The sequence below is a fragment of the Ambystoma mexicanum genome, chromosome 5p, assembly GCF_040938575.1.
Source record: "Ambystoma mexicanum isolate Mex_15411 chromosome 5p, UKY_AmexF1_1, whole genome shotgun sequence".
NCBI classification, from domain to species: domain Eukaryota; kingdom Metazoa; phylum Chordata; class Amphibia; order Caudata; family Ambystomatidae; genus Ambystoma; species Ambystoma mexicanum.
This window is the reverse complement of record NC_090930.1, coordinates 408,255,058-408,275,977: the sequence shown is the minus strand read 5'-3', so window position 1 is coordinate 408,275,977 and position 20,920 is coordinate 408,255,058. Positions and strand designations below refer to the sequence as shown.

Genomic DNA, 20,920 nt, shown 5'->3' with positions numbered 1-20,920 from the left:
GCTCTGCTTAAAGGCTACATTCGGGAGGGAGTTGGGCATTCCTTCCCAGCACTGCCTACGTTGTGTTTCAACAAACTCTTATTAGCCTCGCGGCCCTGCGGCCTTGTCTTTTCACGTTCAGACAACAATATTAACAGTCGAGCAGTGTAAGCAGAAAATGTGCTGCGAAGCAATTTGAACAGAAAGCAATGAGCAATTGTTAGAAAACAAAATGGCGATCCTTGTTACATCAAAATGGCCGTTCATTGGTAAACTCGGAAACCTGTATTTCTATTGTATCGTGCATGAGACGGTTGGCCTTCGGCCACCAAAATACGTTTGCTGTCAATCATGAGAGGTATCAATTTTTCTAGACTGACAACCCTTCTGGGGAAAAATCTAGGACGCTATGTCCCAAATGTTAGCAACCCTGTGGGATTACACCCCGGAGCTGTGGCTGTTGGCGTTGATTGAGGGGGTCCCTCGCTCTCAGAGGAAACTGCTGGGGATGGTAACAGCAAGATACATAATAGCCAGACCTGGGCGAAAAGAAAAGCACCACGTTTTCAGAGTTGGCTGAACTTTATGAATATGTGCGAGAAAAGAGAATCATGATATGCATTAATGCTCCCAAATGGTAGTAGACCTTTTGACTATTGGGATCCCTTTAAGCGCTGTTCGGGAGAATTCTCAAAAATGGCTAATTTCCTTTACCTACTGAGTCCCTCAGCAGCTTTGCTTGATTTCTAGGATTTTTTTGTTTCACCTGGTAAGAGTGTGAGCCTTTTTTTCCTACTCTTAGATGTGTTTTGCTGTGTGTGTTTGACATTTTTGTGTTCATATACTGAGGGGCCTCACCTACTCCACAGGCATCATCTTTTTACTGTGTGTTACACAGCACCTTCAGTGCAGTGACACAGGGTTGTCTTTTAGACTTCCCAACTCAGACTCCATTTTCTAGGACTGACTACTCTCTCCCAGAACATGTAAAGTTGCCATTGACTTTATTATTCTTTTTAAATCCACAGACCCAGTACAAATCATCTTACATGGAGTACTGGAAAGGGTTAATAATGATCCCTTTTTGTCTGTTTCTCTTGGAGCGTTGTTTTGCTCCCTTTTCATCAAGACTTGGCTGGTGGCAGTGGTAACTACCCTATTTTTCCTACTGCGGTTATCTTAAATAACCTTGGTATTGTTTTAGGCCATATTGGTAGCCTCGAACTTAAACCCGCTAGACCATATAAGTTTTTATACGGTTCCAGCTGGGTTTATTCGTCATTTCTTTTTGAAAATGTCTTTCTCATGTTTTTCTGGAAAGGCAGAGTCGCCACTGGAACGAAAGAACCGGCGAGGAACTGACGGAAGAGGACCCTTACCACGACTGAACCGCCCAGTGAAGCTCTGCTGCATGTCCGAATCCTCGAACTCCAACAACAGAGAAGATCCTCCCGGAATCTTCTTCCCCTGAGCTGGTGGGACCAACCAGTTCGCCCAAACTTCAAGCCAGGACTCCATCTTCTGGTCGAATTCGCTGTACAGAGCTACAGTGGGCTGGATAGCCAGGAAGGTCGGACCCTGCTTGGGTTTTAAGTGGCGCACCTTTTATTTGTTGCTTTGCTCTGCTGCTGGTTTCTTCCCTGGGTAGTGCAGGACCCTCCAGTGTTCCTACTTCATGTCAGTCTGACAGTCGCTTCAGGAACTGGGAGCCTGCAGGAACTACCAGGAACGTCCGCCTCAGCTATAGCTTCTTCTCCATTTAAAGGTACTGTGCAAATCCGGTTGTGCGTTTCGTTCAGCCGCGGTGAAGGTGTGTGAAACCTTTCACCAATCCGAGGGCTTGTCCTTCTCTACTCTTTAAACTAACTTTTCTGCTGACCAACTTCGTCCGGAACTATTGGCAAAGACTTAACCGCGAACTACCCTGAACTGTGTGATCTTGAGCAAAAGACTTTTGTCCAATTGACTTTGGCCCTAAGCCCTTTTGATTTGATTCCATCACTGTAGTTCCTCTTTCTAGATTGCCCTGCTTACCTACCTGTTGGTGCTGCTCAATTTTAGCCTAACTTTGTTTTTCCCTCCCTTTTTAAATTACTGGAGTGCCATTTTGCTCACACTTCGTTTTGAGTTTAAACTTGTCCAAAATCTATTGGGAGTGATGTGGTGTATTGGTAATGTGATTTTTCGACTGCTTTACTTTAGTGAAATGTTATACAACTGATGTGTAAATAAATGTATTTTCTTTTACTCAGAAACCTTGAGTCAGTGTTTGTTTGAATCATAGTAATTGCTGTCCTTTGTGTAACTATTTGATACTGCTCACTTACTCTTGAGATAAGTCTGGCTGCTCAGCCATCGCTACCACTTTTACTGTGTAGTACAGGCTTGTACCAAAGGTGAATTTGTACTGTCACTTGTAGTCATAATTGAGTGTGGTGTTCGTTCCCAAAGGGTACTGCATATAGTTCTGCCTAACAAGCGCTATTATTCAGAGAAGATGCAGGATGCACTAACAATTGGCGGGAGTCGATGGCAAAAGGATCAAACCCCCAATGAGAATGTGCAACCTCAGGTATGAGGGAAACTAACTTTGGACAATACGGACTTGGGTGAGAATTGAACCCCTGATACCTGATTCACTTTACTGTACAGTGAAACATAACATAATCAGGACTAGCATGGATTAATTACCATACCATTGAGATGGTCCTTGGTGTGCTGTGTCAAACTTAATGATTGTTTATGTATGTAGAACATCTGATGCACTGTGTGGGGGGCCCCAAAGGGAACTGGGGGAGGTATTGGTATAATTGGTATTATGATTATCATTTACTGTTATGTAAAACCAATAAAGTTTACAACAAAAAAAAAGAAACAAGATGATAACAAGTGGGCAAACCCTCGAGTATTCCAAGAGATAAGAGAAGAAGAATTGTTTAGTAAGTACAGCAGGCAAAGATTCGGAAAGCCATTTTAACATAGATCTAACATCAGAAATCTTAAACTTGTCTTTACTGGACAATTGTGTGATTGGCATATTCCGAAGGTTACCGACAGACTGAGAAACGGGTAAGGCTGGATCTGCTGTGTCAGCCTTTGCGTCCAGCTCCAGCCCGCAGCTCAACAAGTGGGACCGGAAGTTACGCAACAAATGGACTGTTTATATGTGCTTACAGTGGATTGCCTACACATTGGAATTAACACACTTTAAATGCCCAAAGAAGTCGAAATCTTTAAATGCCAATACTCGCAGTTGTGGTCCTTGATGGAGAAGGGACATAAAAGCAGTGCGACACAGCCACTGGTCCCGAGTTTTATGGTTGATGTTTTTCACAAGGCAGACTGTGCTCTCCACCACAGAATCTATCAGTAAGTTGACTTCTAATGGCCATCCCTTCTTAATTGTCACTTTCCTAGCATGCACCCTGCATAGCAAAATAAGAGTTGAGCTATCCAGCCCCACTCCGCTAGTCAGGTATACATCAGTATCCAGGTTTGTATCAGGTTGTTGTGCAGATACCTCCACAGCCGACTTTTCACCGACCAGCCAACTCATTAGAATTCCCAGCTATTTCTCTTGGCACTTTTTACAGCGCATCGCCCTCCTACAGGCTTTCTTAGATTTTTTTCAACGGTGTGGCCGTAGGAGGCATTGAGGCAGCAATAGTGCAAGGCAATTTACGAGTCGCAGCACGTCATACTAATTGGCACTGTTTCCTGGAATCAAAAATGATCAGACGAATCCAATGACTCAATGATCGTAACTGGTGCTTCCTCTATTACTTCAACATGTGGAGAGGGATCAGATTTATTGATGAGGATTTTACCTGATGTACTCACACAGGGCCGCCTTTCATTAATGGCCACCTGACTATCCAATGCTGCTATCGGAGGCAGCAAGTTGTCATGAGTTACCCCACATAGATTTTGCCTCATTTTCATAGCAAACTGAATGGAAGCCATGAACGCTTGGATCTCAGAAAAAACGGAATCCCATGGTGAATGAGTCTTCCAGCAATGCCTCCCCCAGCGGAATCAATTATCATATTAGGAGAAGTATGTAGTCCGTTTGTGCCTATATTCTAAATAGGACCAGACTCCACCGCCCCTGCCATACTTTGTTGGATTGAGAGACACAGATCCAATAGGGAGTTATTGTTGATGTCGAGACACAGATCCAATAGGGAGTTATTGTTGATGTCGTCATTGAGTCACGAGACACTATCGCCTCATGCGATTGCAATATAGGAGCCACAAGTGCAACCGATGTCACTGCCATTGTTATCGTGCCCTTTTTCCTTACATGAGCCAAGGTGTTCACATCGGTCACATTTGTTGCCGTATTAGCAGAGTCTGAGAGGGCCTTTGCTGCTGCATAATTTGTGCTGCCCCCTCCCTCATCCCCCTTCAGATTATATCTGTTTGTTTTTGCACTGCTATTGTACGGCATTTCAGATAATAGCAAAGATCAGATTTACACGTTTATTTCCCTCAGGGCACGTCTAGTTAGTGCTACTCAAAATTGGCTAAATTTTCGAAAAATCAAATCTAAACGGCAACTAAAACATGGACGGTTCCAAGCCCCCAGTCACCCACGGTTCACTGCGGTTTAATGCAATTTTCAAGTGTCACTCGTGCACAACATGGCTCTGAAACTATGCGTTCACAGATCACTGTTCAATTCCAATCAACATACTTGATTAAATGCTTAACTAGATGGTCTGGGTTTTCGAGCTTGCTAAAAGTTCACTATATTTGTTATTTACAGCGAGCGAGCAACCGTTGGCCTTTCCCCAACCTAGGCCTAGAGTAACTCAGCTCACACCTGCAATAACCGTGAACACAGGTAAAAGAGAAGCTTGCCTGGAAAACCTTGCCTGAAATACCTCTGCCCAGGCCCTCAGAACCTTGGGACCGCAGACGCTTTGCCGCTTTTACTGCCTCGGCGTCAGGAGTTCGGGCACACAACCTCACAACCTTGCAAGCTCAGTCACACTTCAGGTTAGAGGAAAGGGGCTACTGCTAACACACACAAACGCGAGCACGTCAAGCCACACTGCCACTTCCGACATACTCTCTCAATGCTAAGTAACACTGACCACTCACTATACTAGCGAGAAAAACAATATTTCATGTTTATTTGCATTCACAACTGCGTGTTGTGATTTAATATGAACAAGAGTACCCATTTTGATTGGGTGGTAATAGTAATGTATGTAAATATGTCCTATGAAAAGTGCTTTAAATTAAAGCGCTATATTAAAAAAAAAATGATTATATTATTGTATAGTAAAGTATATAAGAGTACGACCTTTCATGTTTGCTCATTAGCTTGCAGAATATCATTTCTTGTGTGTAAATACTTGATTTTAAATATAAATGCAAAGAGAATATTTTGACATACATTTAGCTCCTATTCAGTTTCTGTTTAATGAACATTATTTTACTAATTGTTTCAATTACAGCGCAAAGATTTTCAGATGTACGAGAAATATTGTCAGAATAAGCCCCGCTCTGAATCCTTATGGAGACAGTTTTCAGACAGTGCTTTCTTCCAGGTAAGGACAGTATTTACCCTCATGATAAAACGCTTCAGAAGTCACTCATTGTCCAGTACAATTGTAGAAGCTCTCGAAAATCACAAGCCATTTTGATTGAAGACTTACATTTCTTTAAAAAAAATGTTTTTGTAATGAACTAGGTTTTAAGCAAGTTCAAAAGAAGGAATTATAGTGTACCATTTGGCACGCATTCATTACAGATGTGAAGATGACGTGGCTAAGCAAGCGCCTTGATGGAACTAAGCATTCACTTCAGGATTTTCATAAGCATGGGTTATTTTGTTACTGCTTATATGAACTATATTCAGTGAGTTTTTGTGAATGGGATGTCTTTCCAGGTAAAAAAGATGTTAGCTTCAAGCGCCTAACACATTAAACACACAATGCGTCAGGCCAAGAGTAAATAAACACAAAGCAATAAATCGATGAAAGCAATGATGTGCGTCTGAATCTTCTTTAATCTAGCTAGTAACTGAACTTTAGGCGGTAGCCCCGCCTCTTCCCTAACACGTGGGGCACAGCCAACCAAAACGAAAACAACAGAAAGGAGACTTCGATCCTTGACAGTTATGAAAGGTAACAATAGAGAAGATTCCGGAATGGTGGCCAAGGTGAAAGCAGCTTAAGCCTTCAGCTCCTAGCCTCCTCCCTGAAGACATTTCATTGCTGATATGAATTCCAAGAAAAAGACCCTGGAACCTGATCCTACTTCTAAAAAACAGACAGAAACAAGTCTCTGAGTTGGATGAAGAGAACCCTAGCATTCAAGATTTGTTCAAATTGATGCATCAAGTGGCCTTGGACATGGCAGAGGTTAAAACCACCATGGCAGAACTGAATACAAAGGTTACCGATTTGGATACAAGGGTGACTGATCTGGAAAAAAAATCCTCTGATATGGGATCTCAAATGGTCGGTAGCTACAGGGCCTACAATATCCTGAAGTCTGATATGCAGAAAGAGAAAAACCATTGCTTGGAAATGGATTTGAAACTGCGAGAAAGAAACATTAGATTGATGGGAGTTGCGGAGCACTCTGAACCTAAGGATGAAAGACTGCTGCCACTGGTTTTGCAGGTTTTTAAGGATTGCTACAGTGCGGGTTCCCTTGTGGAGAATGACATTGATCACGTTTATCGGATTGGTAAACTTCCAAGTTCGAAACCACGCCACATCTTGGTGACATTTGCTCTTGCAAGGAGAAATGAATCTTTGTTGGATGTATCCAGGATCAGGGGTTCAGTTATTTTTAAGGGCAAGCCCATTTTTGTGTTCCCAGATTACCCTAAAGAGATGGTGGAAAAAAGTAAAATCTTTAAAAGTGTGAAGGAACAGGCCAAGACACTTCAGATAAAGGCCTTCTTAAATAGATTCAACACTCTGACTTTGGTTTTGCCTGATGGAAACAAATCCACATCCGATCCTAAGGAAGCCTTTTCATGGCTGGAGTCACTACGGGCACCTGATACTATTGCTGACTGAGCCATCTACCCATCATTGGCTGGCTTATATTATTGCTTTATTTCATATTTTTTTTACCTTGTTATATGGTAAATGTGGTTTTTTATTGATTTATAATGTCATGAAAATGACGCCTGTTCTTTTTACAGTTAACGTTTTTCGTTCATAGCGTGGAATTTTCATTTTCACCTGGGATTTCATAAATTGAAGCATGGAGTAAAGGACCTGTATACACAGCTTCAATCAGCTGGTTTCCCACGTGATATGTGGTGAGGTTCACTGTATAATTTAGTCTGTTCCGGGGTGCGTGAGGCGGAGCTGACTGTCTCAGTGTACAGCCGCGGCCGAGGATCTGGCATTGTGGCGAATACAGAGACTGCCTTCCCTGTTGTGCACATCGTGATCCGTAGTGGATATGGGTGCAGACATGATGGATGCGGCTCGGCCTGCTCAGAGGTATCATTGTGTTTATGTCTCTGGAGTTAGTTTGAAGAATGGAATATTTCACGTTACAGCCCTTATGAACATGTTTGCCTATGTTGCGCATGTTTAACCTGCATGGAGTACTTCCTACGCTATTTAGGGGGTCGCTGTTATGTTCCCGCTCTTACAGCCACAGTATGATTTATGAGCCGCTGGCGCGGATTACTTGTATTGGACAAGGGGCGCAGTGGTATTTAGAGACTGAGTGGGAGCGCAGAGACCGCTTGCTTTTTTCAACTTGTAACCCACAAGACCGCCTTGAAATGAAAGCATTGTGCTGACTAAATACCAAGCGCAGTCATGGAATGGGCTTGTGTGGCCAGGATTGGTTTCCTCTACTCTGACTATTGAATTGTGATGCGGTGCTACTGGCTATCGGTCACGATGGCTCTGGGATGTGAGATGCTGCTGCAGGTGCTACATGGCTATTCGTCTTGGGGCACAGGACATACCTTAACGGTGCCTGTGGGTACAGCATGCAACTTCATATGTCAACCAATTGGCAGCCGTTTGGCACAATAATAATAGTATAAGGTTTACTGGTACCATGTACTGGAATGCCCCGCAGTATAGTTGCAAGAGCGAATGATGGAATTCCTTCTTCTGCTCAGCCCCCACCCCTTGCATCAATACCTGATGCATCACCCATCTGTCCTCTGAATGCATTGATTTGTCACGATCATCACAAACAGTTTGATGTTTAGTTGTTTTGAGAAATATGCCGGAAGCTGTCTGTTTTATTATCAAATGTTATTTCATGTTAAGTTGTTGCCTGTTCCTCCCCCATATCTGGATTTACCTGGCTGATGAACCTGCTCTCTGGAATTGGGTTTCTAGTTTTGGACCCTGTTTCTGTAACCCTGCATTATGCAAAGTGCTTGCTTTCTGTGACATTTTCTTGATATGGATTGTTTCTTTTTTTAGGGGGTATTTGGGGATGGTGGCAATGGCTGAATGTTTGGGCATTTTGGTTTCTTGATGGGAGGTTGTGTGGGGGCAATAGTAACTTTGGAAGGATGCACTGGTATTTTATCCTTGTCTACACCATCCATGAGTCGTGTGCTCTGCGCACAGGTGCTGTACAAGTTCTCACTATGTTTTCGGTGGCCTGATGCATTTTTTCCAATATTTTTTTTTTTTTTAAGGGACAAGATTATCTTTAGGATGTATGTTTGTTGTGCATTGGGTAACGCTGGTGGGGGGGATACGGTTGGATTTTGACTTTTTTCAAGTGAGTGTGCTGTTGGGCTTTCTGGAGAGTATTGGTATTGAGTTTATTCTGTTTGATGTAAGGTCTATTTGTGTTTCTGCTAAAGGGTATTATCTTAGGATTCAATGCTATGGAAGTTTATTCATTGGGAGGAGGCCGGGGGTGTTGGGTTGGTGTTTTTGTGCACTTTTCAGCATGGGCATCATTTTTCTGTTTCAGGGGGAGTAGGGTGTTTTTTTTTGTTTTTTGTGACTTTTGGACCGGTGCTTATTTTTTTGGATTACCTCAGATCTTTTGAAATGTCTGTCAATTGAGGGTCTCAACTTTTGGTCTCTTCATGGAACGTCAATGGAATAAATAATCTTGTCAGACGGCAGAAAATTCTAAACTGTATGGAGGACATGCAATGTGTTTTTTTTTTCTACTGGAGACTCACCTTTTGTTAGAAGATATTGGTGTTTTGAGTAAGAAATGGCTAGGTGACGTTGCTGCTTCCTGTTATTCCTCTAAGAGTAGGGGGGTTGCGATCCTTTTACGGAAGAACTCTCCTATTAGAGTGCTCAAAACTAGCTGTGATCGGGAGGGGAGAGCTGTGGCTCTCTTGGTGGATATACAGGGTGTTCAACATGTGCTGTGCAATATTTATGCACCCTCAGTGGGCGACGGTTCTTTCTTTGGAGATGTGTCGCAATTGATACTTGATTTGAACTCCCCTAATGTCATTCTTGGTGGTGACTTTAACCTGGTTGATGATCCATCTGTAGACTGCACTGGGCGTAAAACATTACAGAGAAACGATACTGATTTCTGCTCGTTCCGGGCACTGCTTCGGGATTTTGATCTGAAGGATTGTTAGAGGTTACAACATCCTGACTCTAGGGAGTTCACATTTTATTCAGGATCTCACAACACATACTCGAGGATTGATATGTTTTTTTACAGCTGGTGGGGTGACTGCAAATCTTTTGAGTAGTCGAATTGGTTGTATCGCAATCACCGACCATGCACCTATTTTTCTGAGCCTGTCTTTGAAAGCAAAACCACAAAAATCCAGCCTATCTTTGAATTTTGAATGGCGTAGATCCTTTCAATGGAAGATGAATACCTCAATTCTTCATGATGAGGCTATTCTGGAAATCAGGTCTGAGGCTGAATGCTTTGTGAGAGAGAATAGATCAGATGAGCTTAGTAAGAGTGTTACATGGGAGGCGTTCAAATGTACAATGAGGGGTATTACTTTAGGCTTGTCCTGTGGCAGGAGGAAAAATGGCAAAGGTGCGGCTAGAAACTGATACCCGTATTGCTGAGGTGATGAGTGATTCGGTACGTGATCTGGATGATACCGATAAGAGAAGGGAATTAAAGAAACTGAAGAAGGATTTGAACGACATTTTGGGTGCTAGAGCTGAAAAGGATTTATATAGGATCAAATGTGCCTACTTCGAGAAGGGAGAAGAATGTGACAGATGGCTCGCCTACAGACTAAGGCTGCAGGTTTCGGAAGGGGCAATTACTTCTATAAAGGGTTTGAATGGGGTGGTCATTTTTGATCCATGCAAGATTAATACTGTTTTCAAAGATTTCTACACAAACTTGTATGAGAATGAAGCTGGAATTACTGGTCGAGGTGAATGTTTCTTTGGTAATTTTAATCTTCCGAGAATTTCAGATAAAAAATGGCTGGTCTAAGCCGGCGGGTGACTTTAGATGAGATTTGGACTTCTATTAACCTTTTGAATTCTGGGAAAGGGCTAGGGCCTGATGGTTTGCCAACTGAATTTTATAAGATTCTTCCTAAGGTGGCATTGGGACTCGTGAGAGATATGTATGTTGAATCCAAGGAGGTAGGCTTGCTTCCAGAGTCTACCAATCATGCTACCATCTCAGTATTTTAAACAAAAAGAATAGGACAGTGACTCGCCTTCCAGTTAGCGGCCGATAAGTTTAATAAATACTGATAACAAGATCTTGGCTAAAATTCTTGCTTTGCGCATTGAGGAAGTAATTCAAAGACTTATTCACACGGATCAGTCTGGCTTTGTCAGACATCGTAGAACTTCTAGCAATATTTGGAATCTCTTGTTGACCATGTCGCAGGCCCAGACTTTGGATGAGGACGTGGCTGTGCTCTCTCTTGATGCTGAAAAGGCGTTTGATTGAGTTAATTGGGAATATATGTTTTCAGTGCTGAGGGCAATGAATCTGGGTGATGAATATATTTCTCAGGTTTCTCTATCGTATGCCCGTGCCACAGCGGATGTTAAGACAAACGGCTTGTTGTCTAAATCTTTCGGTCTTTGGAGAGGCACCAGGCAGGGATGCCCACTTTCACTGTTTGTGCTGGCCATTGAACCTCTCGCTATTGATTTACAAAGTTATTTGTGCTTGAAAGGTGTGTCCTTCAATGGGGTTGAACAGAAAACGTGTTTTTATGCAGACGATCTTTCACTAGTTTTGCGGGACCTGGAGATTTCTTTGGCGTCTCTGATGAACATCCTTGATTGTTTCCATGAAGTGGTTGGATATAAAATAAATTGGCCAAAGTCTGAGGTTTTGCCAATCACGGGGAGTTGTGCTAAATCATTGGTGACTGGTTTTGGATTTCATTGGTGTTTACACAAAATAAAATACTTGGGGATTTGGTTGACTCCAGTTGTGGGTAATATGGTGGGGGTGAACATGGGGGAGGCCTGCCGGGAGCTGAAATTAAATACACAGAGGTGGTTGGTTCTACATTTATCGTTATGGGGCAAGGTGAACGCCTTGAAGGTGGTTGCAGCCCCGAAAATCAACTATGTTTTGAATATGCTCCCTTTGAAGGTTGGTGCATTTTACTGGAAACTAATGATGCAACTCTACAATCCTTCCTTTGGGATGGGAAACCTCCTAAACTAAAATTTTGGAAGCTGCAGTTACCAGTTGAGAGGGGGTGCTCGGGGTCCCCAATTTTAAAGCGTATCATCTGACGTTCTCTTGCCAGTTTTTGCTTCCTTTTCTGGGTGATTCTCCGAGTGCTTGGGCAGTGGCAGAGGTGAGCTCATTGGGCCGTCTTGCCCCGCGAGCTGTGCTTACGACAGTTAGCAAGCGTGGTAGGAGATTTTCCCTGACTCAATTTCTGAGGGATTGTGGAAAGGTGTTCATGACATGTGTGGTTCGATTGCTTTGAAGTCACCTTCAACCTCGATTTGGTTTAATAAAGCTATCACAGATGGTGGCAGACCTTACTTATGGCCGGATTGGTTTGTTGGTGGTGTTCATTGGATTAGTGATGTGTACAGGGATGGGAAATGGGTTGATTTTGATGAGCTAAGCGCAGCTTTCACTATTGACAATCTTTCAGTTGCAGACTACAGAAAATTAAGGAGATGCATTGGTGAGGTTGGTGAGAATGGATCTATGAGTTTGGAATTTTTTACGGTGGGCTGTCAATCTCTTGCGAGCAAAGTATATCGCCAAATTGTTGCCAACTACAATGGGAATGTTGGTCTAATGGGCGAGTGGAGTAGGAGATTGGTATGTGAGATCACTGCTGATGTGTGGCTTGAGTTGTGTGCAAATGTGAAGCTCTGTTCGATTAATTTGTGCGAGCGCTCAAGGCAAATTAAGATTCTCAACCGGGTTTATTGGTGTCCGGAGAGACTCAAGAGAAGAGGCATGTCAGATTCTGATGTGTGTTGGTGTTGTGATGTGGAGGTGGGCAGTCTTGAGCATTTACTCTGGGACTGTGTTTGGGTCAGAGGTTTTTGGCAGGAGGTCTGTACTATATGTCTGCAGGTCCTAAATCACAGTGTCGATTTGGACTTTAAAACAATGTTATTGGGCTGTGGTGCCTTACTTGAAGATTTTTCCATGTCTGATAAAAAGTTCTTGTTCCGGGGAGCATCGATATGCAAGAAATTGATCTTGAGGGGGATGTAAATCCCTATTCCCGCCAAATTCGGATGATTGGGTTGATGAGATGGTTTGTTTGGCGGCTATTGAAAGGGTGATCTACAGAAGGTTGGGGAAAATGCATTTGTTTCAGCTTTGTATAAACTCAATTCAGTTGCTAATTCCGTTACATTAAGGACTTGTGAATACTAAGAACTAACTACCCTTAATGTACTGGACCTTTTACAAAAAGATCATAAAAAGACTACAAATGCATGACTATGAAATGCATTAACAGCAAAATAAAACAAAAGCTGTATCCTCCACATCTATATTTGTCTGTATCTCTCAATTTCATGAGTACTACTACATCTAAAAATGTTTTTGCATGTATGTGACATGATAGAATAAATATAGGCCTACTGTATTCAATAAGTAGACCCCAGTACTACAGACGTCAGGGCAGACCCCCTTTGTACCATATAGTATTAGCCCATAGCTCTGACGCTTTTTGGGCCGTCCCACCAGTTACTAGAAAATGCATTTGCATGCTAAGGTCTGGGATGTTTTCTTGAATATGTACTAGTTCTTACATGTGGGGGGAAATATATATATATTTTTTCTTTTCCTCTTCTTCTTTCCTCATGATGTTGTTATTGGTAAGCTTTATGTGTTATGTTGTGTGATTCTTGATGCTTTGTATTTTTTATGTTCTTGTTTGGTAAAATGTAAATAAAGAATTAAAAAAAAAGAAAGGTAACAATAGAAATGGGACATGCCATCTCCCCCCTGCTTAATGACTAACTGGGGTTTCTCAGTTAATTTCTTCTATCCATCTGGATGGCTTACGTATTGTCCTCCGCGACGGGCTGCGTGGTGGCAGTGGTGCATGGGCAGGATTGTTGTCACTATCACTATCTTCTGCGTCTCTGGCATCTCCTCTGTACTCAGTCTATGTCAGACGATTTGTCTGCTGCATCTTTCGTATGTTTTACAGGTTCTTGATCTCCTTCAAGGTTTCTGAATAACGAGGAGTTTTGTGTGATGGTTCCCTGTGGATTGGTTGCCGTTATCATGGACCCATGTATGTGGGTTTCTATCATGGGTTCAGGCTTAAATGCCGGGGTGTCCTTAGCATTTTGGTTTTGTCTGACCAGTACTTGATTACCTACTTGGATGAGGCTCGGCCTCGCTTGTCTCCGGTGGTCAGCATATTTCTTCATTTTCATTTTGCTCGTCTTGTCTTTTGCCCGTGCGTCATCAATGAAGGTGGTGGGAATTGTAGTGCCCGGGTTGTGAGGTAGCCTGGTTAGTATGATCCAGCCGAACATTAAAGCCGATGGACATTCGCCTGAGAGCTGTGGGGCGTATTTCTGTACTCCTGCAGCATGTAGATGGCTTGCATGAATGACCCATTGGTGATGAAATAGATTTGTAGGGATCGTTTGAGATTACTCATGAACTTCTCTGCCATTCTGTTGGCTTGCGGCCATAGTGGCGTAATTTTTCTGTGTTGGAAACCTAGATGTTCTGCGAACATGACAAAGTCATGGCCACTAAAAGGTGGCCCATTGTCCGATTTCACAGTCGATGGAATACCATAGTCTGCAAATGTTTTGTCCAGTGCGGGTATTACTGCATGAGCACTCGTGTGATGGATGAGATGGACTTCGGGGAAGCGAGACATCTCATCAACAATCACTAATGCATATTTTCCATTTGCCAGTGGTCCAAACATGTTGACCGCCACTTCGTCCCATACTTGCAGGGGAATTTCAGTGGGTTTTAGTGGCGCTGGGAAGGTGTATGGGGCAACAGCTTGACATGCAAGGCATTTGCTCAAAAGTGCTTCTACCTTCTCGTCCATTTTTGGAAACCATACATTAGTTCTAAGTTGTCACTTTGTTGATACCACCCCTTGGTGTCCTGAATGAACGATGGCTAGTATTTGTTCTTGCAAACCTGATGGTATGATAAGCCTGTTTTCCTTCAGTAGGAGCCGTTCCGGTGATGTGGATAACGTGTGTCAGATGAGCTTGAAGGTGTGTAGCTGTTCTTCTTCTTTCGATGATAGGTTGTGTTTGTGATTGTGTCTCCTGTGCCACAGGCCAGACTTCAGGCACTCCAGAACTGTCTGAAGCAGCCCGTCGCTCTGTGTTGCTTCTAACAGTTGGGTTGCTGTGATGGATTTTGGGAGCGCATTACCTATGAGATAGTTGATCTATTGTTTTGCCTTGATTGATTGACGTTCGTCTTGGGCTGGAAGTGGGTATCTGGACAGGAAATGAGCTGGGTTACTGTCTTTGCCCGGTCGGTGAACGATCTTGAATGAGTATTCCTGCAGTCTTAGGCCCCATCTTGCTAGGCGGGGGGCATTTTGGCAGTGGGTTTGCCGTAGATGGTGGTGAGAGCCTGATGGTTAGTGACGATGGTGAATGGGCGCCCCTATAAGAATAGGTGATAATGTTTGCATGCCCAGACGACTGCTAAGCTTTCTTTTTCTGTTTGAGAATAGGCGCACTCGGTTGTCGATAGGCTGCGACTCGCATATGCCACTATACGTCTCAGGGCATTGGGTGGTGCCCCCGGTTTTGATTGCACAAGGATTGCTCCTAACCCCACGGGGCTGGCGTCTATGGTTAGTTCAGTGTCGTATTCAGGGTCATAGTAGGCCATGCAGGAGGCAGATGCGATGCACCTTTTGATTTCGTGGAAGGCATCTTCACATTCACTTGCCCATTGAAATTCTTGCTATTTCCACGTGAGCAGTCCCAGAGGGGTTCTTACTGACGTAAAATCTTGGATGTAGCGTGTACAGTAACTTGCCATTCCCAGGAATTAGCGTACAGCCGCCGTTGACGTAGCGGTGGGAGCTTGTACTAGTGCGCCTGTACCTATTCTGGATCTGGTTGTAGACCGTTGTTCGAAAATATGTGTCCAAAGAATTTTAGTCTAGTTTTGCTAATTTTGCATTTATCCGGGTTGAGTGTAAGATGTGCATTTTCTAGCGCCATGCATACCCTTCTAAGAGTGTCATCATGCGTTTCCTGAGTGGTGCCAAATATTAGGATGTCATTACTGTAATTTAGGCAAGTTGGAATATGTTTGATTACTTGATGGATCTCATTTTGAAAGGTTTCAGCAGCGGATGACACCCCGAAACTTTTGTATCTGAATAAACCCAGGTGAGTTGAGAATGTGGTGATATATCTCGATGATGGATGCAATTCAAGCTGATGGTAGCCTTTGTACAAGTCCAACTTGGAGAATACTTTGGCACCATGCAGTAGGTGCATCATGTCTGTCATTCTGGGAGCGAGATGCTGCTCTCTTTCAGTGGCTACATTAGGGGCCCGCATGTCTACATAGATACTGATTGTCGGAAGCGGCTGACATTCTGTACGCCAGTACTCGTTGGTGCAGATCCTCAGTGCGGCTTGACTGTGCTGTGACGGTGCGACGGTGTAGCGTGAAGCGCGAAGCGTGTGCGCACGGGAGTGGGTCCTTTCCTCTAGCAGCAGTAGGACCCTCCCTGGATTGAGCAGCGCGCGGCGACGGTGGAGATCGAGCTCAGGGAGCTCAGGGCGGCCTCGACGGATCCTAGACCGTAGATTTTGTGGATCGGGTGCACCTGTGGATTAGTGGATCAAGCGCACCTGTGAGGCTGTGAGGCTGAGACGAAGGCAGCGGAGGTTTCAGAGACTCAGAGGTGGGTGCCCGCCGCAGATCCGCAGATCCGCGGTCCGGCGGCGGTCCGGTGGCGGTGGCGGTGACCTGAAGTAGCCTGCAGTAGCCTGCAATTGTCTTTGGTTACAAGCCCCGCCGAGCCCTGCCTAGCGTTCTCTTGTGATACTCACAGTAATAGTAGTAGTAGTATTTACAGTATACAGTATTCACAATCCGCGGGGACCCGCGAGGCGCCGGCCAGGGCATAGAGGCATAGAGGCACAGAGACATAGGGGCACAGAGTTACCGAGGCGACTGCACACGGCGGCCTGAAGTAGCCTGCGGTGGTGACCCCTGCCATATCCGCCATACCCATAGATATCAAGTCCGGTGGGCCACGTATTAGCGCATTAACATTAGTATTGGGCCTGTGCTAGTACATAAACATCGATACCGGTATCGACAAAGGGTGGGCTGTTGTCATTTACTTTTAGACAGCAGTGATCTCGGGCCGCAAATCCCTTTTTACAAGCCCTTAATAAGTCTCCTTAAACAAGAGTACCAGAGGTTACTCTGAGATAATCTGCAGCTCACTAATAGAAACTTTGGAGCGGTCAGCGGAAAGGAAGTGACTGGGCCGGATCTAGGCTATATAAACTAAAAAGGGGGAGACTGCGGGAGAACTTACTCCTTTGATCCCCCATATTTCTTTGGCCTAATTCTCAGCCAACGAAAGGGTAAGAAATGGCCCGTTACAATCTAAGGAGTGGACAACACGTTGATGATTTAAGAGCTCCAGAATGGGATGGTTCCTATGTTGAAAAGTCCTTGCATGAGGATGTGAACCCCGTAAATTCTCAAACTCCGACTGCCTCGACAAAAAATAACAACATAATAGAGGCACAAATCCATCACGAACCTCAAGCGGATAATTTAACGGAGGGAGACATTTCAAGGGACCCAATTAGGAACACCCCTTTTAGCCAGGTGAAAGACTTTACTCTTACATCAACTAACATAAAAGGGACAATTGATTACTACTTCCAGAAATCTGCACAAGAAAATTTAAATGACCTTATGTCCCATGCCCTAAAACCCTCATATCAAAACACCAACTTACAAACGGAGACCAGTAGATCTGAACCATCCATCCCAGTTATGGAATTCTCAAGGACCCCAAATCATCTGTTGAATTCGGTGCAGAATACTCACCTGTATGAGGAAAGATTAAACTCAACAGTGGCTTCAAGAGGGGACATGGTCGCGGCTGATGGAATTCTACTGAATTTACCAGTGCAAAAACCAAGTACTACACATGGAAACAAGAACCAAGACCTAAACGATGGTGACTCCTCTCTCCCGGCTTTAAATTTTGTTTTAAACTCCTTGGTGAAAGTTTTTGACCTTCTAAAAAGAGATGTGCAGACCCATACAGGGATTTTAATGGAAATGACAAAAGATATCGAACAACTCGAATTTTCAGTCGTAGGCCAAAACAATGTAATAAACTGTTCAGTTCTACCCTTGATGATAAAGATGGAATATGGTTACACAAAGCATAGTGGAGATTTAATGGAAATTAAGCATCAAATGACTTCTATTAGGAGTGAGAATAAGGAGATTAAGGATCTGTTACTGCAAATTAACGAAAGAAATGTACCAATTTCTTCATTAAACCAAAACCAAGCTTTTAAAACAAAAGACTCAGTTCTCGAATTGAACACCTTCGGGGATGATACTCCCTTATCAGAATCAACAATGGAAGAATTCTGTCGACTGGCACAGATTGCTGAGTCAACAATGGAACAGCTGAAGGAAGATCGACGGGAAACAATAGAGAATCAAGAAGATGATGCTGAGAACAACTATATGTGGAAGAAGAGTTCGCAACAATCTTACAAGAGAAGGAGGAGAGAAAGGCGGAAGAACCAAAAACAAAATAACATAGACTCAAAGTCACGAGGTCGACAAGAAAAGAAAACAAAAAACGTGAAGAATATTAGATCAAAAAAATCAAAGGTAAATAGCTTTGTTAAGGGGATTTCAGATCCTGCTGAAATTAAGGAGAATCAAAACAGCTTGGATAAAGAAGATAGGAGCAAAGGTAACGACTCTCTACAACAAGAAAGAATCGTGGGGGTAAATAAACCCAAAAAACAAAGGAAAAGACATCAGACTGATAGAATCCCCGAAGTAGAAGGAGAAGTACACCTGGTAAAGAAATCAATGAGTACTCAAACAGAAGAGAAAACAGTGGACTCGGATAGAAATCGACCCCGAAACGATCTGACGAGATCAGAGATTACAGGGAAGCTGTTAAAAATAGCTCCTATATTTCTTCAAAAACAAAAAAAGGCTTTCAAAGTACCAATGCAGACCCAGATCGGACTAAGAATCGCTCCAATATTCAACCAAACAAAAATAAAGACCGGAGATTTGATAGTCACTCAGGATTCTACGACGGGTCATGCAGAAGATACAATACGCACTCAAACATCAACATCGAATACGAATGACAACGGCCAAATCAAAGAGGTAAGAAGAGAAGAGACGATCAACATCCCAGTGGGAGACTCATCCTCAGAAATGGAAACTGAAAGAATAACAAATCCCCAAGAGGATCCGAATCCATATGCAATTCCGAGACTGTGGTTTACAAATGAGGAAAATCGTAAGTCTGGTAAACCATTGAATAGGAGCGCGATTCTATCACTGGTCAAAAAACTCCCAGAACTATATTTATTCTCAACAAAAGATATTGAATATGTTCGTTTTCCGGAGCCAGAATGTACCAGTTTAATTGAAGTTGGATTTGTTTCCAAATTGGGGGTAAAAGCCTTTTTAAACCTACAAGAAAGATTAAGGGAGGTGGGTTTGGAAGTACATGACCAATTGCCATCTTATGTAATAGAAACGATTGAAACTGAGGAATACGAGTTAACCAAGGGAAACACTTCTTCATTGCATGAAATCAATCGGGGAAAAAACGAAAATATTATTAATGATGGGTCACAAACAACATCTTGGTCAATGCTACCAGAGATAATCATGCAGGTCTGCCAGAAGTTGGGTGTATCACAGAGGTCTCTTTAATAGTGATAAATTGAGAATCACTAGTTGGAACTCCCGGGGATCCAGTTCATTTAAAAATAACAAAATGCGAGCGTTGCTGTTTGGGGGAAATGATTTGATCTTACTACAGGAAACATGGTTAGTAAACACCCCGGAACTTGAAGGCTCTGCACTGATAGCACAACCTGCTAACTGCAAGACCAAGGGAAGACCGACGGGAGGTTTGCTGATCGCCTGTAGAAAGACCCTGTTTAAAGAAATAACAATGTTACCTTGCAAACAGGAAGGAATACTGGTAGTGAGAGTGGTTATTGCCCCCAAAAGTTCCCTTGGTAGGGAGATAATAATTGTTAACTTGTACTGGAACCCCGTGAGGGAAAAACTCTCAGAGTTTCAAGAGTCAATTGCAACAACTCTTTGTGATATCAACATAACGTACTCCGGGGCACATTTATTGGTGGCAGGCGACTTAAATTCGCAATGTATTAAATCTAAAAGCCATACAGGGAAAATGAAAGAAGCTACGAATAATGGGAGAAAATGGTCGAAATTCTTTGAGGACTGGAATTTAAAATTCCTAAATGGCTCCATAGAAGGTGATGTTCCATCAGTCACAACGTGGGAGAGGGGTTCCTCGGAATCGACATTGGATTACATGCTTCTATCAACCGAATGTTTTGATACTTGTATATATTTTTCTGTGGCCGAGGGTGGAACAAGTGATCACAAGCGATTAGTTGCCCATTTAAATTGGTCTAGTGAGGAAAAAATAGATATCTGGGACCAAAGAGTAGAAATTAATGCGCAGAAAAACCGGTTGACAAAATACAAGAGGGAAGGAGAGCGGTTAAATAAAGCCCTGAATGGATTCGCCAATTTAGGAGAACAAAATATTTTGTACCAGCACTGTGACCCATCACGGTTTCATGAATTCTTATGGTCAATTGATCCTCCGTCAAGCACCCAAAAGGGCCCGCAGCGAGTACACAAACACTTTTTTGATGAAGAAGTATGGGTAAAAAAAGGCGAGACGCAAAAACAATTAAGACTCGCCAAGAAACAGGCTAAAAGTCCACTAGAACTAGAGATAGTATCAAAAAAAATTAAAAATGATTTGAAGAGTTGGACTAGAAAATATAGAGGAAAATTATGGCAGAAAGATGGGGAAGAGATGCTGCGTGCATTACAAAATAACTCCTCGAGAAATTTCTGGTCACTAATAAATGCTCCTCTATCACATCAAACTACTGCTCAGACGAATAATGTGTCGGAAGCTAATTGGATAACTTATTTCAGTATAAAATATCAGGAACCAATGGGAGGACAAAAATATAGCAGTGAAAATGGAAATTGGGGCCTAAATTTTGACAAAGAGGATATTTTAAATTTGATCCTAAAATCCTCGGCGTCGAGATCTGCGGGCCCAAATGGACTAACTTATCAAGTCCTTAAAGGAAACGGGACTCTGTGGGCTGAAATCCTTTATACCCTGTACAAGAAAGTAATCGCAAATAAAATAATTCCACCTTCTTGGAAGACAGCAATTATAATCCCGATCTTTAAGAAGGGGGATCGAAAAAATCCCATCAGCTACAGGCCGATTACACTGCTTGATGTA

The 20,920-nt window shown here is 43.1% G+C and overlaps 1 protein-coding gene across 3 annotated transcripts in view; it reads left to right on the top strand.

Moving 5' to 3' along the window:
• The window catches only part of MCF2 (MCF.2 cell line derived transforming sequence), a 1,935,885-nt gene that overhangs the window by 1,252,028 nt on the left and 662,937 nt on the right, over nucleotides 1–20,920 (top strand). For all 3 annotated transcript variants that reach the window (XM_069612795.1, XM_069612794.1, XM_069612796.1), the window contains one exon: nucleotides 5,445–5,537. In XM_069612795.1, coding sequence (XP_069468896.1) covers nucleotides 5,445–5,537 — 93 coding nt within the window. The remainder of the gene's footprint in view (nucleotides 1–5,444; nucleotides 5,538–20,920) is intronic.